The 19,394-nt window shown below is 42.1% G+C and overlaps 1 protein-coding gene across 3 annotated transcripts in view; it reads right to left on the bottom strand.

Annotated features, from left to right (window-relative positions):
- The window catches only part of GLI3 (GLI family zinc finger 3), a 210,038-nt gene that overhangs the window by 95,794 nt on the left and 94,850 nt on the right, over positions 1 to 19,394 (bottom strand). For all 3 annotated transcript variants that reach the window (XM_027710129.2, XM_039378407.1, XM_027710130.2), the window contains one exon: positions 1,312 to 1,417. In XM_027710129.2, coding sequence (XP_027565930.1) covers positions 1,312 to 1,417 — 106 coding nt within the window. The remainder of the gene's footprint in view (positions 1 to 1,311; positions 1,418 to 19,394) is intronic.

The following is a 19,394-nucleotide window of genomic DNA, read 5'->3' as shown; positions in this document are numbered from 1 at the left end:
TGCACTGCAAAATCTAGGATGATCCTGTAATGACCCTCTCTGAGCCTGCTGCCTTCAGCTTACAACAGTTTTTAGCAGCAAATTTAGGCATGTGTTTATTTTATGATGTGGTTGATTGTGGTGTAAATGGTGATGCATCAGAGGAACCCTAAGGAATAAATCATGAATTTATCTACTCTCTCTTTCTATAAATACCCACTTTTCCTCTAATGCCTGAGAAGACTGCAACACAGATTTATTACTTACCTCCAGGCAAATTTGCTCTGAAATTACAATTCAGTAATAGAAGACTGACCCAAAAAAACTGTTAGTAAAATATTGTGTGTATACTTGGGCATGTAGTTAGGATTGTTAATATCAATTAATTCTGCTCACAGAGGAGGACTTGTTTTAAAACAACTTCATTTTTCTTCTGCATATATGTAATTACACAGCTGTAACTAATAGCCATGGCAAAGCAATCTGCCATCTAAACAACTAGCATTATTCTTCAAAGTATTACTTGTTCTTTTCTTCTTCTAGTTTCTCAGTATGAGAGGTGATTATTAGATATGATTAAATATATACATCAAGCCTTTTAGCGAAGTACCAAGCCTTGCTTTTCGGCTCCATTTTTAATGGTATATTATAGCAGTTTTCTGGACAAAACAACTGGTTTATCCCGCAATGCTGATATCCGTCTCCCCATACAGAGTAAGATAATATTTATTTCTACAGGATTTCACCACTACCACCCTTTTCTAATGCATGTTATCACTGGTATTCATTTCTTTTATCTTTGTGTAAACCATGTGCTCTATCACATTTGCCATTTTGTTTGGGTGACATTCCCATCAATCAACCAATTGCCTGTATGCACACACAACAGGGACTATGAAAATTTACCGAAAATTTCATTATGGTTCATAGCAGTCACAAGGAAAAAAACCCACCTTTGGCATGAGAGGAAATTTTAGCTATGAAGAATACCAAGCTTAATACAGACATATTAAAATACATGTTTGTCTGGCTGTATTTCACAGGGCTGAACACCTTTTAAATTAGTATTTATAGAATGACATAACACAAATAAATATCAGCAAAACACACAGGTAACACTTGCCAGCCACCTATCATAACAAGAATTCCTCAAGCACCAGCATGGGTTTTGCTTCATGAACAGATAACCTTGATGCTTTCCAAAAGTAAATCTCACTCTCTGGCAAGACTAGAAAAGTGTTCCAGGTGCATGGTTTCAACCACTGCAAAGGTTCCTTCTTTGAGGCAGCAGAATCAAGGGAAAATACACAATGAATATCACTGAATACTCACACATGCAGAGGAGGAATGGGAGATGGTTCATAATGGTAGCGTCCCTCATGATGTCTTGCATCAATTGGCACAGGAGGGTGGAATGCTGGAAAGAGGTGAGGCGGATCTGGAAAAAAAAAAAGCGATGTTTCCAGACCTGAGAATCTCCAATGACTCTTTAAAAACAACATTCATAAAGAGAGAACAGATATTGAAAAGCACATGTTAACAGTACAACGACTTGTGGGTCACAATCTCCTTCCCTGATGCTGTCAGTCAGGTCTGTTGGAGAGAAGATCTTGGCCCACAGTGTTTGCATGAATATGTATTTACTAATTTTAATATTCTCTTTTTATAGCTTAAATGGAAAGGGATGTAAAGAAAGTCTTTAATAAATAATTATGTGCCCATATGTGAAGTGTCAGATCAAAAGGACCATCAAGGCTTTCATAAGCATTCCTGATTTATTTTTTATTAAAACAAGAAAAAAAATCATCCCGGGACGAAAAGCCTAAGCAGAGAATACAATACAATAAAAAAAGTATATCCTCAGAGATGTACACACAATAACAGATGTTCATACAACAGAAAGCCAAACTGAAGTGACATGCTGAGAAATATAAGTAAAACTGGAGTAAATCAGACAACAATGTTAAAAGGGAAATGCAACTGGGAAAGGCCATATTGGAGATGTTTAACTGCACCACACCAGTGGCCAAACTTGTAGGAATGTGCACAAGGACAGGGAGACTCATTTCATGCATGGCTCTTAAAAGGAAGGATGCTTTCTTTGTCCCTATGGCTCGAGACCCAGGGACTCATGGCTGCAGTAAGCCCCCCTGCTCTATCTCCTCCAAAGCTTTCACAGGATGGGGGATTTTGCAGCTGTCAGGACTCCTGTTCCCCACTGTTTCCAGAGAGCCTCAGAGATGAGGCTTACAAAAGGGAGAATGTGCCTCTGATGCCCCCATGGGCTCTGCCCTGAAGGGCCAAGCACATGCCCGCCCTACGCAGTGCTTCTGCAGCTGGATTGCTTCCCAGCTTCGGAGGGCACAATGCACACAGACCAGAGCTCTCTTCAGCAGCACACCGGTGCAATTTGTGTGCCTCAAGATGCTGCTCACTGCTGCCTCCCAAATGCTCAAAATTCAAGTGAGATGCTAAGCATCTCTAGCAGCACGAAACAAACTGATCCTGCACAATTATTACCCAATTACCACTTTGGATGAAGTCATGTGTTTATCCAACACCAAAAGCTGAGAAGTACAGACATTAGGTCATGTCATGGATTTACTAAAATGCTTCTATAAAGAAAGAAAACCTTAATTATGCCCTGGCAGTAAAACCGAGCCTATTTCAGTTTTGCCCACTGACTCTTGAAGGTATGTTTTCTTTATATGTCCTGCCCTTCCTATTCAGGAAAACGTAAACCTCCTCTTAGATTATATTATTTGTGAAAGCAGTTCCCTGGTGCCAGCTAGAGATGGTTAAAATAAATAATTTTTCCTTATGGTGTTTGTAAAAAGCTGAGCTGGTTTACTATTATGTTTTGAAGTTAGAAAACAACTACAGGAACAAACCTCATTGCCCTGAGGGAGTAAACACAGGGGATGAAGGGTAAATCATGTAATTTCTGAGGAAATATTCCCAGTATTTCAAGAAAATCTGGAAACACCTGACAAAAGCCTGTCCCGTTTCATGGCTTGATTTTGTGAAACACCACAGCACATTTCTGCCATTTATTGACTCAGGGCTTAGGCACCCTAAATGAAAAACAATTGTGGCTTATGATGTAAGCGGGGAGCTCAAACTCATGGTAGCTTTAATTCTGGTTCTGCTGTACCAACTGGACTTTGGCATGCAACCTATTACAAGCTTTATTCCCCATGGCAAGCACTCATGGGCTTCAGTGGGAGTCAAAACCGGGTCACAGATGACTAGGAATACACTGCCATTGTCTATGGGGCAGTTGCTTGCTGCCACCTCCTGAAACACATTCCTCAACATACGTCAAGGTGAAGGGGAAAAGGAGCATGAGAAGTATGTTTTAGCACATCTCCCTGCCTGCCCTCTTCCCTGCTTTGCTGGTATTTGACTACAACAGTGTAAGCCTAAGGGAGGAGGTTTAAAAGCAGATGTCTGGTATTTTACTATAGAAATCTAGCACCATTTTTCAGCAAAAAGGAATTCACTTGCAACCTCATAGATGCACAACTAAATCCTTCTCTGCCCTACGTGTCTCAAGAGAGTGAGCCTGGGAAGCAGAGGTAAATCCACAGAGACTTTATTATCCACACACGTCAGACAGGATGTAGTTCACCTGGCCAAAACAAGCAATCCCACTCAGGGTGCCAAGCCTCCACTGTCCCATCCTCACCCAGCCTGAGCACATACCCATTAAAATCAGTTCCAGTAATTAGTAGTGAAACACCATTTGAATCCTACTGAATGTAAAAGCTACCTTCCCCTATCTGGGAAATGGAAACTCAGTATTAAACAATCCAAAAAGGGTATTCTCCTTTGTGGGGCCTGTGCAGAGCACCAACAAGTTGTATTTACACATAGGCTATAAATCTCGAAGAACATCTTTCTGAGTCCTCTCACATTAAGCTCTTTTGTATATCTTGGTTGCTTCTTGTTTGTAGTTTCCATCTGGGAAACAGCCGTACTCCATCATGGCAGAGGGACCTGTCTCCATCAGCAGGAGTAGAGCTGCATATCAAACCCAACATAATTATCCATCTCACAGTTTATTATTTACACATGAGCAATGCAGCTGGCAAACATCATAACTCAAGTGTATGTGTAGTAAGTTACTACATTGTAGTCATCTCCTGTTGCAACCCTTAAGAAAAACCACATGATGACTTTTCCAAAGTCAGGCTAAAACTGCTGAAGCAGAATGAAGTGCCACTAAACCTGGCTACCTCCTATTTATCATACAATTTCCTGACTGATGGTTCCACAAACCACCTGCTAAGTGCTGTGTACTCTACTGTCAGCAGACTAACATGCTAAATGGGAGACAGGGAGAATAATGTACAGAACTACAGAACCGGTGGAGTCAATTTTACGGATGAAATTCAAATTCTCCTGTGTTTGGGTCAGCCCTCAGCACAAAAGTAGCTTGTACATTCTACATGCTTGGGGGCCCAAAACCCCTCCACTTTGAAAAGCATTGAATATTTATATGGAAAGACTCTTAGATCAAACACAGAGCTGCCAAAGCACCCATCGTCCAGGGCTTCGCTTGGAACTTACTTGAAACTGCATAAAAATGTAATCGGTTGACGTGTATTTATATGGAAATACATAATAAGGCGTTTAGAAAGCAGTAACTGAGGCTGTAGCCAGTTTCACATTGCTTTTTCATCTCCCATCCAGTAACTATTTCATTAAAGGCACCATCAGAATATTAAAGGCGCTTCTGCCACAATTATTTATGCTGTAGGTGAGTAAAGAATGAGACTACTCAGGCTGGAACTGAATCTGAACCTATCTGACTCCTGGTCATTTGTGTGAGATGCTCTACCTATCTAGAAAGCTCAGTGTAAAAGACAGGATACCTGCTCTGACTATGCTTTTATGTTTCTCATTTAAACTACGAGGAACAAAACTCTTACCCTTAGCAAAAACTGTTACCGTCACCAAAATAAATCAACAAAATCTGACTTCCTCTTCTGTTAGGGAAATTATTTATTATCTTCATAAAAATTCTGGATAAGATGCAAACTACCACAGTGTATGCCAAGCAGTTTTCTTACAAACAGCCAAATGCAACTGTGAATTCCTGGACCAATTATATCCTTGCAGAGACTCCCTGACGTAAGTGTATAGTACATAAGCAGATGCTGCCTGTGTATTTGCAGCCCTCAGCTCCAATTCATTAGAAGTACCTGATTCTGTGCTTAAATTCCATTATTTTCAAGAACTTGTAAGGACATGCTAAGGCACTGGAAATACACTTGAACACATTCCTTGTGCATTACTGAATTTGCTAGCTGTTGTCTCCTTCTGAGTTCTCTGCTGCCTACCACTGCAAGCTTCCTTCAGATGCTCTCCTGTCCCTTGCACAGCTAGCAGGGTCTCCTTAAAACAAAATGGGAGACACAACTGCCTGAAGTGCTACAGACTCATCAGTTTATCACTGTGAGATTTTCTGGAAAATACATCAATTTATGCTGACTTTTTGTTGTGTAAAACGTGCCTTTTTATTTCTGCTTCAAGAACCATTCTTGCTTCCTTAAAGCAGTGAATAGGATCATCTCTCTCAAATTACAATCATTCCCATACTGTAAAAAAGAAGACATTTGTTCTCTGAAAGAGAACTTGTTCGCTGAAAATTGACAACCTAAGTCTCTGCTGCAGCATTAAGGTGAAGAAACTGGGAAAAAGGACAGGTGTATATGGTCCTTGCTGCTGAACAGCAAACCTGAACTGAAATCTGATGAGATGTAGCTGGCAGCAGCAATTCACAGCGAGACTTGGCGGGAAGGAGGACAATGCCAGCTGGCTCAAAGGTGCTGTGCAACAACTTGAGACAATAGCAGAGGGGTCAGGCTGCTACAAAGTTCACTGAAGTTCATCATAACTTTTCTGTACACTCTGTAGTCTCTCAAATAAGCCTTACTTACTTAGGGGATCACTACATTTGGAAAGTTCAGCTGTGGTGATAATGTTAGTAAAACACTGTGCCCTCAGCTAGCTGACTTGCTCAAGCACCTTGTGATTGCTGCCAAACCCTTGAGGGAGACGCTGCTGAAATGACAGGCTGCATTTTTCAGCACATCAAGAAAACGTGCTACTGTACAAAACTCCTGCATTGGCTTGAATGTGCCCAGTATGGCCCCGATATATCTGCACCTGTGTTGTGAGGTCAGGGCCAAGAAAACATAGGACTCGAGCCCAACACAGGAAGCCCTTGTTATGTTTCAGCACATTTGTCCTTAGGACGATCAGCTCCCCAAATTACATGTCAGAGCAGAGCCAGGTGCAAAATTCTATCTTAGATATAACCTCACGTGAGGTGAAATCTCCTTCCCACTTAAATCCATCACAATCTTGATGCCGAACTTGGCAGTACCAAGCTTTCATACCAGATGTAACAGATACAGTATCAGGCAAAATATAGCCTCTCTGTTAATGTCTTTTCAATATGCAGAACAGTTTTGAAGAGTTTGCCAGAAAATTTCTACACTTCCTTTGGTTTACAAGCTGATCACCAGATGAGAATTTTCTAATATTCAGCTTTGCAGAATCCCTAAGGGCACCACTGTTTCTTCACGTACTTTTGCTTCAACTGATCTGAACTTAATGGTATTGCCAGGTTTTATGGCAAGAATTAGGTTCATAGTTGCCAAGCAAAGATCTTATTTTGGATTTCTGTTTAATTACAGTTTGCATTAGAGCTCAATAAGAGCACATGTTGTCTCTGGGGTTTTTTTTAGTTCTCTTTCAAAAAGGGGTGATTTATGTTTTCTATGTATGCTTATACAGAGGCTTTAATCAGGAAGAAAAAATGACTGAGCCACAGCCACACGTTAATGCACGCACTTAACTTTGTGCACTTTGAAGAGTCTCCCTACGGTGACTGGGGTTGCTGCTTAAGTGTGGCTGTTTCCCATCTGAAGCACTGCTTATTTTCAGGCTGATCCACTGCTGTGCTACAGCCAGTTATCTCAGGAGGCTTTTCCGTGTGTCTGAGTGCGCATGCACGCACACACTTCCAATGTGACTTCCAGTCCTGTTGATATGGACATGACTAACTCACTATCTGACTTCACAGAGAAGGGGATTTTAAACAGGAAAAAGAAGTAGTCGTGGCAAAACTGGGGAAAAACAGACAAATAACTGTATAAAGCCAAGAAATGGACAGATGGAGACTGAGGAAAAATAACTTTCAATGGGCAAGTCCCTCTCCATTTCAGTAACACAAAATGTTAATTGTGATAACATACAGTAGATTTAACACATTGAGAGAAAAGACAATTTTCCATCAGATCACATCCCTTTCATGTGTCTGTGTGTATTAATGATGATCAGACTTCCCCTCCCTACCTTCTGTTTGTGCTCACAGATCTTAAAAATAAAACATGGGGGTTCCAGGCCAAACCTCACAAACTGAGCACTGAGCTCCAGCTCTGCGCCTCTTGTTATGGCTGAAAAATAAGTTCTACCTTTGCAAAAACAAAAATTAAGACTTCAGAACATCTTAGATTCCTGCCATCCATTTTAACACTTTTCAGTTTGTAAACTTAAACACCTTGTGGGAACATGGTTTATTGTTTTTAGTAATTCTGCAACAACCAGCATGCCAAACACTTGAAGGAAGAGCAGTTATTGTTATGCTGGAATAAAAGTGGTTGGAAATTATTTCACCAGCTGGCACTGAGAGGTGTTTTAATATGCCAAATTTGTTGCAGGTATTGGCTAAATAACTGTTGGATTGATTTCAGTTTAAACACTTTATTATTCCTCCCAGTCACTGCAACTCTGAGCAGCAGGACTGCCTTCAGGAATATTAACTAAACTTCCTCAACCCCATTCAACTGACTCCAGCGCTCCCTGCCATTTGCCCATCTGGAAAAAAAAAATAAAACCCAACCCAAAAAAATGTGGTAAGAGACAGACTTGTAGGGTAATAAATATATTGCATGTACAGAACACCTTGGACAGAAAAGTCTCCAATTCTTTAAGAATATAATTTGTGATTCATCATAGCCCAGTGATTTACAAATGACTGTTTCCACTGGGATGGATGCACTGGTAAGTGAAGAAAGAACTCCCTGTGCTGCCCTGATCGTGCTGTTATGAACTTGCCTGGGGAGTGGGGTGGGCACAGCACTGCTGCCCCACAACCCTCCTGGGACATACATTTTCTGAGCAGGAAAGCCAAAGCACGCCATCAGCACAATTTACCCAAGAACAAACAGTGGATTGGTAGAAACGCATCAGGAATATCCTGCCTTCTAGCCAAAAACCACTGGCTGCTTCATCCCATAAGCAACCTTAGAAAACCTTCATGAACAGGAGTACAAGTGCATATAGACAGCATCTGTACACTGGCCCATGCTTTCAGGAAAAGAGGATGATGATGAGACATCTTAGCCTCATCATTCTGTTACGTGGAGGTATAACTGTTTCATCTAATGCAGCTGGTTACTGGTACAGCACAGCTCATCCTTTTCACAGCCTCTGGATCACATGCAGCAATTCTTAACAAACTTAATAATGTGGTCTCTGTAAGAAAATGAAAGAATGTCCTCTGCTAGAAAGCTGACAAAAGAAATCCCTCCCTCCCATACCTCCAAAGGACTATGGAGCTAAAAAATAATTCAGCTTCCACCTTGCAACGCACTTGCTGTTTTGCTGTTCCTCCCCCAACTTCTCATGCTACCATGCGTCAGTGCAGCCTCCACCACTTATAAATCCAGCCCTGAGAATTATAAGAACCAAAATGAGCATCCATGTTTAACTCTCAAGAACCCCATACAAGTGGTTTTACCCAGATGCTCAGGAATGCTTCCCACCATTAACTACACATGTGTATGAAGGATCAAATCCTCAACATTTCCTCCTCTGCGTGCAGCAAGTAACTGGATGCATAACCACAATATATATACAAATATTTTGTACCTATCTACCAGGTTCATACCCATTTCTGTAACACACAGCAAATTCCAGAGGTTGAAGGTGAGCTACAAAGTGGAAACTGAGGAAATGAAAAGATTACAAAAAAAATAAATCTTGATCCACACTGAAGAGAACTAAAGAAGAAATCTCACAGTGAGGTTCTCAGCTCTAAAGAACTTCTAAGCAGAGGTTTAACATGGGCTTCCTGAACAGTGGGAATGAGGTGCATCAGGGAACAACATTCCCTATGGCTCAACACAGCTCAAGGAACACATATGAATGCCCTGCTATCAGCTGCACATATTTACTCAGCAATGACAAATATCCGTAAGATGCAAAGGTAAATGTGGCTAAGGAGAGGCAACAGAAAGCTAGAAACCAGGGGAAAAATCTAGAAATATCCATGTATTGCTACTGATTTGATGTGGGAACAAATAAAGACAAGTTGGGTATTTCAACAAGCTTTGGTGACATTCTTAGAAGTTCATAAAGCAGCAGCGTGAGTCAGTCTGCAAACATGGTTTGTTTAAACAACACTTTCGAGACCTGTGAGCTCTTCTGTGCACCAGAATCAAGTTTAAAAGCTATTTGAAAGGCCAAACCTCAAACAGTTGGGTATTAGTATAGCATGGTGAAAATCACTGTAGCTAAACAGATTTCCAGCAGCTGAAGGTCTGGATCACAGGGTGAAAGACTTGGAAATAGGTTATACTTAGCAGCTTTGATGAGTATTTTATGGTATGATAGGAATTAGAGAGGAAAATGTGTAATTAGATCAATTATGTCTATATTTAGATATTAAAACAGTTCAGATTCTATAGGATGCACAATCAGATGAACACTCAGAGATTTCTTTTTCCCTGCTGTTCAACTTGATTTTTTAAAATTTCATCCAAATATTCATAATTATTTAGCTTCTCTCTGTATCATCTTTAGCAATTACTCTCCTTCTGTGGTGTTTACACTTTTAAGCTCTTGTAGATGAGCAGATAGTTATTGCATGTGCTGTCAGACCACTTGGTAATATGCATTTATTGCATCCTTTCATCTCTATGTCTATATCCTAAATTAATCACGATCACTTGTTTTTGCTCTCTGGGTTTCTTCCAGCTTGTGTGAGATACAGGGTTGTCACCCCTGCACTCTTGGGCATCAAGTTGTCATGTAGGCTGACATGACACAGTTTAGGAGGAGGCAGCCTTAGAAATTTATAACACAAAAAACATATTTCTGCAAACTTATCTTTCCAGCAGGGGTATGTGTTTCTTATACACAGTCTCAAATACCATTATGTTCCATTTTCCCACTACAAGACAGTACCTTCATCACAGGGCAGTGACCTACCATAGCATTTCTAGGGGACTGATGGTGAAATAGGCACTGTTCAAATCAAATAAAGACAACACGTATCAGCTCTTGGTTATTACTTCCTGACATTTCTAAATATTTGACTTTAGGGTGTTTTCTTCCTCCATGTTCTATCATCCTCCCTCATCTGCTCAGAAAGTTTCTCCCCTATATTTCATTTTTATGCTGGTTACTTTTTGTTTCACACCATTACTGAAGATGGAAAGTACAGTGAGTTCCTTTAATTCGCCCTATTGACATTTATCCTAAGTGCTCATTCAGCCTATTTTTGAGAATGACATATTGTCGATATTCCAATCAATCTTAGTTACTTTTTACAAGCCAAGTTTGAGAAAAATATTGTTAACAAAAAGGGCCATAGTTAAATTGTGTCACTTCCCTGGGCCTCAGCCTGGTCACTGTTAATATGGAGATATCCTGCCTGAGACACTCTTTAGTGAAAAGTCCCAACAAGAGCTAGAATGACAGTATTTTACCCACTACCCATTATTTCTTTAACTCCTTAAAAAGAGTGGCTCGATTGCCTATAAATGCTTGTTCTTTACCAATCTCTCTTGGCTTTTGATCATGATCTTTTATTAAGGTCATTTTTCTTTACAGACAACTTCTTTATTTCCTACTACTCACACATAGGATGAGAGCATCGGTTTTAGATATAACTACGCTTTTTTGGATTTTTAGGATTTTTTTTAGTATTCCCCATTTCTCTTCCCACCAAAGGGCTCTCTATGGGAGAATACGGAAGTTCCTCATAAAGCCTTATCAACATTTTCACCTTCACCCTCTCTCTTGTTCTCTGTAGATATAATGGCAGGATCTGGCCTATGCTTTTCTTACTTTGGGAACTAAGTGTTGCTTACCCAAAGTGGCCAACCCTTTACTTCAACCACTTAAAGTGAGCACCACTGCTGAAAAATGGGATGAAGGGCATGTTATGTCTAAACATGCTTATTTCAAAATACAAATCAAAAATTAAGAGTAGACAACCTCAGCCTAATTAACACTCATGGTCCTTATGCCCTGTGAGGACAGCCTCAAGTTAGCAGAGTAATGTGTCCACACCAGAGGTGCAGAGCAGGGGCACATGTCTGCAGAGGGCTCCTGAATGCAGAACCAGCTGCGGCATCTCCTGAGATCTTCCTCCCGCACTGTGTCCTACTCACACCAGCCTCACAGCTAGGACTCAAGTGTCACAGACTGTGTGGGGTAGGTCCAGCCTCACCAACGAGGAAAAACTTTCCTGCTAATGAGAGAAAAGGAAAAACTGAAGAACAGAGACCTGAACAGGCAGAAGCATACAAATGTGGTAGTGGGCAAAGCGGCCCATAGCATTAGCAAAGATTTTCCTGCATAGCAACAGCACAAAAGCAAACTCTTCAGGGCAGTTTCCATCTTTACATCACCTGTCTACAGTGCTTAGCACAACAGAGCCTCAGTCTCTGACTGAGCCTTCTGCCACTACCATAGATGAGTACAACAGTGTAGCTTTCTTCAGCTTCCAGTGCAGGCAGACCAGGGAAAAAGTTACATCAGCTGCCTGTGCACAGCCGTGTTCTTCAGCTTGGTGATTAAGGGACAAGAGGGGAGAAAATGTAGCATTAGGTGGAGCACAAAACCAGAAATATGAGAGAAGTGTGAAAGGACTGTTTTTCTGCACATTTAAGTGGGTAGGGAGGCACAAAAGAGGAGGCTGTTTTTCATTCCTCTCTACATCCTAGTGAAGAAGCCAGGGGTGCTATAAGGAGACAAAAGGAGCCAGAAGAGGGGAAAGGTGGCCAAATGAGGATGAGGTGCACAGACCACCATTCCCTGCCACACAGCCAAGTGACAAAGGAGGCTATGGACACAGGAAATTTAAATGGCCTCCAGGGGAAAGTCACAGAAAAGAAGTGTAGTAAGAGTCCAAAAGCGTTGAAACCACAAATAAATTCCTCCACTGAAAATTTTGTGTAATTGGCAGAGGAGCAACAGGAAAGGAGAGTCACCTGCCATGTTCTTACATTAACCCCTGGGCATTTGCTTTCGGTTATTGCTTGGAAAGGATATCAGGCGGGCCAGTATGGCCCCTCATACTCCGTGCACTCCTGGCATGTTCCCCAAGGCCAAGATGGCTGCAAACCCTTTTCCCTGACACTTAGCCAGCACTTCACGCAGGGCAGTGCCAGAGCTGCAAGATTTCAGCTCTGTGGCATAAATATGAAGACATCCTCAGCCTGTAAAAGCCCATCTTTCAGCTGTATGTTTGCACGTTACACTGCATAAAAGAGGTGGTAATAAAAAGTAACTTAAGATGCCTGTCCCCTGTCCACCACGAGGCAATCCTCCCTTCCCTGTGCAGAGTTCAGATGCAAGCAGGCTCTAGGAAAACTAGGGACTTCATTACCCTTCAGCAGAAGAGGAGGAGACAGTTTTCCTCAGTCCCATCCCCTTGGCAATCTTGGAGCTTTTCCAATGTATTAAGCATCGGTTTCCCACCAGTGAAGTGTTTGATGCTCTGCTAAATGCAGTGGTACTAAGAGAGGTAGAGTAACCCTCCATATGGAAAAGCCATTTGACACAAAGGTTGGAGGTCAAAAGTTTAAATGTTCATGACAGAGACTACAACAGTCGTTTTCTGGTCAATAACATCAAAGGATTTGCCAGCTCTTAATGCTACTATTGTCGCTTGTTTGGATCCTATTGAAATTCTAGCATATTTATTGCACTCCGGGAGTATAAGGACTTTTTGTTTGTTTTAATCTCTATGCTGAGCCCAAGGAGTCTGAAGTGTTGTGACTCCCCTTGCTCCCAAGGAGAATAAGCAGAGAAACAATGCCAGAGGATGTGGCATTGTAGTCCCAACCAACTTGGTGCTTTCTTCCCCGCCAAAAAATATAAATGATGGATGGAAACATATGGTCTCTATTGGACAGGACTGGAAATCTCTGCTCCTGAACCCCCACATGACCATTTTAATTGTTTTGTGTTATGGCAGGGGGTGAAAAGCATTCCCCATCATCAAGGTCTCCGTTTTGCCAGTCATTGTTGAGAAAAGTTGTGCTGCAGCCGACTAACACTCTCATTAGACACAAATGTGGCGGAGCCAGGAACAGCAGTGAGGTTCTCTGAGACGAATTGTAATGCCTTAACCACAAAGAGTATCATTTCACTCAGCCCTCCTTTGCTCTCTGAACTTCTGCTTGCAGTTAGGCAGAAACTTACTACCAGAGCTCTGCAGAGCATGTTCCAGGCATTGTATTGCCATCAATACCTGATGCTTTGCCAGGAGCAGGATCCGAGTTCATTTGTTTCTACCTTCCTCAGATTCCTGTTCTCCTCTCCACAATGAGGATTAGCAGTTTAAGTTATGTTGCTGACCTCCATCTGGCTAGGCAGAAACAGATGTCTGCACACTCGGGCACGATCTTATTTCAAAGTGGGGACTCTGGGTTACTAATGACGTTATAGAGGCAATAGCATATGTTGGATCTCAACAGTCCATTGTCTAATTGGGATGGTTTTAATCAAATATGAATGTACCCAAGTTTTCACAGCTAATGAATAAATCCTCCTTTTAAATAACGACAGCAACTTTGAGTTCTCCACGAGGCAGCATCCTGAGGAATGCCTACATGAGCAGCAGTCATCACTGAAGGCCTGTAAGAGGCTGCAGCAACATCTGCCGCAGCTCAGTTCGTTATTTAAACAGCTCCTAACTGCCCTTCCCAGAGGTAAGCTGCAGCCAAATTGTTTTCCTTCACTTCACAAACCAGATATGCATGGCTTATGTGAACAGCCCAAAAGTTTACTTTAGTTTCTGTTTAAATACCTTCTACCACATATTTCAAACAAACAGTTCACTTCATTAAAAAGGCAAACAGTGTAGAGCGCAGAATACGAGCACTTGAGGAGAACCACACCAGGCAGAGAAATCCTCTGCCCCTGTGTAAACACTGCCTGCTCTGCAGCTCCCAGCAGCATCCGCCCGCAATACCACTTCAGAAGCCTTTTCACAAATACTTCACACGACTGTTTGTAAGTAAATGATAACCCTGAAGAGATTATCTGCAGGGCTGAGAGCCCTGATGACTATCACTACAGCTACACAGACAAAGAAAGAAAAGCCAAACAGTTGCTGCCAGCCTTGTGTGAGTTATGAAACTATAATAAACTCGGTGGCAAACCAGTAATGTCAGCTAAACCTGTTAAACTGGAAAAGCAGTGCCTGCTTTGGTGTATTTGTCTCCACAAAGGGTAGCAAGTTTACCCTTAGCAATGAAAAGCTTATTGCATCTCCATAGTTTTTTAACTGATTGGTTAAACTGGCACACATCAGAAAGCTGTACAAAAGAGTAAGAAAGCTGCATAGCCAACAAATCACCAAATAAAGCAGTAAGCTAATTCTTTCTGGACAAAATACACATGGCAATTCAAATGCCTCAGGAGCACGCAACTTACTCTTAATATCCCAGAAACAATAAAAAAAAACTGGACACAGAATGGAGAGGCAATGGAAAGCAGCCTGTGTTAGGCGCCTCTTGACACCTGCCCTCACCTCCACACACCCACACGGCTCCTAGGGACGTTCACCTCTGAGCTGGGAGTACACTTTCAAGAGAGAAATACAGCTCAGAACTGCTTTTTGCCAGCTGAAGAATTTCAATCAAAATACCGCCATTTGCATGTTTGAAGGAAAGGACACAAGGTAGCTCATTACAAGTAAGGGCACTTTCACCATGTCCATCACTACCGTCATCATCAGAGTGATTACAGCAAGCTAGGGGATGGCATCTCTGCATCAGTCATAAGGCACAGACCCATGGTATGCACAGAACTTTAGAATAACCTTAAAAAATAAATTATCAGCTATCCATATGCTCTCAAATCCATTCTCAGGCAAAGAGAAACAACTGAAAATCTAAATATCCTTCAGAAAGTTCACAGACAGGGACAGACTGCACCTGACTGGGCTGAGGGTTCACAAGCTGTGAGTGCTGAAGTTATTCCACCTATCATATAAAGAGGAGAGGAACAGATACGTTTTTTATTAGGGGGAAGAAAGTCTTATCAAGTCCTAATGAAGAAGGTTAGGACATCTCAGCAACCGTAACTTTAACCTTGCAGTGACTCAAAACATAATTTTACCCTGAAATGAAAATAACTGAAAAGTAAGTCCCACTAAGTCAGACTGTTTTATCATTAATTCCAGCAGAGTCAGCATAGCTAGCTCTTGTGTGATTTTATCTTGTCTTATTTTTCTTTTCAGTGTTTTTTAAAAGCTCCAGTATTTCCAGTCATGTCACTAAGTAAGAATCTCAGCTTTCATTTAAGGAAGATATAAAACCCCCCAAAAAAACAAAAACAAAACCCACATGTATGTTTCCAGTTATTATGGTTGCAGAGAAAAGCTGGAAAATGAGAACTCCCCCCAAGTGTCACAACCTGTGAGCAAATTAAAAGATCCAAGAAAAACATATGTGAGCAGGTATGTAGGTACAGGCCTGCTCTTGCAGTTGGTATGTATGTGTTTTGCATGACCACATACGCAAAGTTATTATTTTGAACATCTAGTTATTTGAGATGGCAGGACAGTAAAAATGGTATCTATTGGCATTAAAATCTGTGGGTTTAAACTGTGATTGTCTTTAAAGTTGCTTGCAGAGGTTCTGGTCCTTATCAGAATTGCTAATCACATGTCAATGATTTTTTATTTGACTACAGAGATGCTTTCCTTACACAGAGTAACTTTTGTCCTATCTATTAAGAGTTGAGAATTTTTCTACATTCTCCTTATATACACAGATTATAGTCTTAAAGGATTGCTTTCCAAAAGACATGAGGTAGAAAGATCCTTTCTGGGAATTTTAGTGGAAAGGCTGAATTTAGGTTTAAAGTGGAAATAAACCCCCCTAAGTTTCCGCAACAACTAGAGAAAATAACAGTCATAGCCAGCTCTTTGAGGGGCTAAGATAATACAAGCAATAAATTTACTACTATTATTACAACTGATAACACAAACTGAGCTAATGGAACTAAAATATCTTCTAAACCAGTTCTTGGAGAGCTGATAATACTAACCTTTAGGTGCCAGGAGTTGGGAATTCCCCAGCGTACCAAGCTGTTTGACTAACTGACACTAAAAATAGGACTCCAAACCCTGCTGCTCTTGTGGTTTATGTACAAACAATATGATTTTTTGTCAAGCAACTCTGATCCATTCAGAAGGGTGAAAAAAAATCCATTTCTTTCAAGAAGTTTATGGCCTGAGGCTTTTCTAATACAAAAAGGGGAGAAACAATTTATTTTTATTATGCCATTCCCCAATTTTCAACTTAAAACAGACCACTTCTGCAGGTTTTTTACAACATTCCAGCAAGTCCTCTGTTGCAGTTTTTTGTTCTCAAGCATGTACAGCTCCAAGTTGAAAAAATTTATGCCTACCCAAACAGCGCATGGTTTTTTGGGGCTGGTGGTTCAAGGTGCCAGAGTTAATCTAAGCACCACCTCAGGCACCAGCCAACAGACCACAGCTTTTCTTCCAAATCCGTTACAACCTCTTGCCACAAACGTCCAAGCTGCACGGAGGAGTCAGTGCAGAGATAAAGAAATCACACATCCTGTGACACACAAACACAGAGAAGAATCCCAGGAACACGGGAAAAGCATCATCCCAAGTCTTATTTCTAGTTCTTTCTTTACTTGAGCAGTCTGCAATTAGTTTCATTTCATCTACCCATACTGCAGCGATAGAAACCTCAAATGAGCTAAAGAGAACAACTCACATAAGCATCTTATTTATGCACTTTCAAGAGTGAAATACATAACAAGCATTCACTGAAGAAATCCAGGTCTCTATTTTAGCTCCAGGAGAGATCACCATGGCTTGTCTTTTCCAAGTGTTTAACTTGGGGTGACATCTCTTTGGAAAAAATGACCTCTCACTTGATGCCCAAGCCCAGGGTCATCCTCGAGAGACTCTCAATCACGCTTGAGTTCAGCAGCCTTCTTGATAGAGGAATGTGAACAAGCAGGATCAACAATAGCCTGTGCTCATAGATTCATCTTGGTGACATATTCTCATTAGTCAAAATGAGATGGCAACCCTTCACTGATGTTTACAATAATGGTGTCACAAGCTGCCTTTCACCGCAGATGAAGAGCACATAGGAGGGGTTTGTTCCTCTCTCATGCACAAACACAATCAGGGCTATAAAGCAGCAACAAGTACATTTGTCATTTTCTTCAGTTTACCAAAATGTATCTCCAAAACTTGTTGAACTCTCCCAAATGGTTAAAGTAGGTAGGAGGTGGAAAGCTACTTTTCACAGACCTGCAGATTCATTAGTACGTCGTGGGTAGAATTTTGCAGAAACCAACAGAGAAAATCACCAATCAACTTTAACTGGGACGTAGTGAACGATCCTATGATGAGGTACGGTAGAAGCTGAGACTAACAGCAGGTGTTTCAAAAGAGCTAGTATCTACCACCTTCTCTTTCACACACAAGGTTGGCCTGTTGTGGCAGGAATCTATGGAGCTACTGCCTAGAGCACCCAGGCAGACCATTTCAGGCAGACGTGGCATTTAAATCTTCAGGACAAGACGTATGTGCCTTTCCTCCCCTCTCACCTGAAAGATTTTGGAAAAGTCAAAGTGAGGCAGCAACAACCAGGACTAAACAGAGAAGACAGCTGACATTTGAACACCAGGTAGGCCCTCATGGGCAACTCAAGGAGGGCTACCTCATCAGACCAAGCACATGCAGGGACTTTGTGGCCAGGTGGGAAAGCTGTTTTCAAGATGAAAAGCTCCCTTTGGCTGTCTTCGCTTCTGGCATTTGTTCCTATTTGTATCTGATTACAGGTTTGGTATAGAATTTGCTTTCTGGAAAAAAAAAAAAATCAAGGGAGAGTTTCCTTTTCAGACAAAGGCTTAGAGAGAAAACAAGAGCCTCACACTCCCTCCTCTCCTGAGCTGCACAGAATGGGGTGGGGGTCAGGGGGTGCAGTAAACCCTCTGTAAGTAACCCCCAATTAAGTTCATTCTTAACTGAAGCACTTGGATCATGGACAGATGGCTTTTCTCCTGTGCACGTGAGCTCAGTAGAGAGAAATCCCTGGCTCAAAGCTGTGTGCCTTGAGCAGAGGGAAACTCCTCCTCTGGCACTGAGCTCGTGTGCAAGGAAGACTGTGAAGACCAGGCTGAAAGGAGAGCTAAGTTAAGGGGATGTGCATAGCACCTGATGTGCACCAATGGCCAACTGTATGCTCAATAAGACTGACGTCAGTCTGACTGAGAACCCAGTTTACTTGCCTCGCTTACCCAGACCCAGAAAACCACAAAGCAGACTTAGAATGTAATGACTTTCTGAGAGCCTGATAGAGGCCTGGCAGAAGAAGGAACTTAACCAACCCAAAGCAGCCTTGTCAAGTGCTGCATTGTGTATTCAGTTCTTTAAGGAAAGTGCATCTTCCAGGACCAGGGACATTTGGTACATGTATAAAGCAGCCCACTGAGGCTTTGGCTGCGTGCAAGAGATGTGACCAGCATGTGCAGACATCAGAGAATAGCAGAGCTGCCCTGAGGACTGGGAGCTGGGTCTCCCAAGCACAAACCACACAATGTTCTCTCAGCCCAGAAATGGCTGTCTCAAGGACTACCCCCTGCAGCCACAGAAAGAGGCCACAGCTTCCCTTCTCTGTCCTGGCAAACTCCTCTCCCATTCCCTCCCCAGCAGTCCCCTGCCATTGCCAGTACAGCAGGGACAGTGGAGTGGGACGAGAAGCCTGGAGCTGCTGACCCCCATGCTTGCACTGTGTCTGCCCAGTCTGGTTCAGAAGGTCCCACAAGAGCAGAGCTGTGGTAATATAAACCCTGGCAGTGAGCCCAGGGTTGGGATAGCCTGCATGGTGCCCACCACACTCAGCATCAGTACCTGAGCTGGTGGGATGCTGGTAGACCAGCACCAGCCACAACTCTGACTGCAATGGATGCACAGGCTCCATGCTAAACTCCTGTAGGAACAAGCCCAGCTGTGGCCAGCAGGATTCTAAAGTAATGCTCCAATTATGCTCCTAGGGCAGCAGTAAGAGCCAGTACCTCGAGTGGGGCTCAGCTGTGCTAGG

The sequence above is a fragment of the Pipra filicauda genome, unplaced genomic scaffold (genome assembly GCF_003945595.2).
Source record: "Pipra filicauda isolate LSUMZ 115617 unplaced genomic scaffold, ASM394559v2 scaffold137_size4652046_pilon, whole genome shotgun sequence".
NCBI classification, from domain to species: domain Eukaryota; kingdom Metazoa; phylum Chordata; class Aves; order Passeriformes; family Pipridae; genus Pipra; species Pipra filicauda.
Note: the sequence above shows the minus strand (reverse complement) of the source record. Positions and strands in the feature narration are given on the sequence as shown.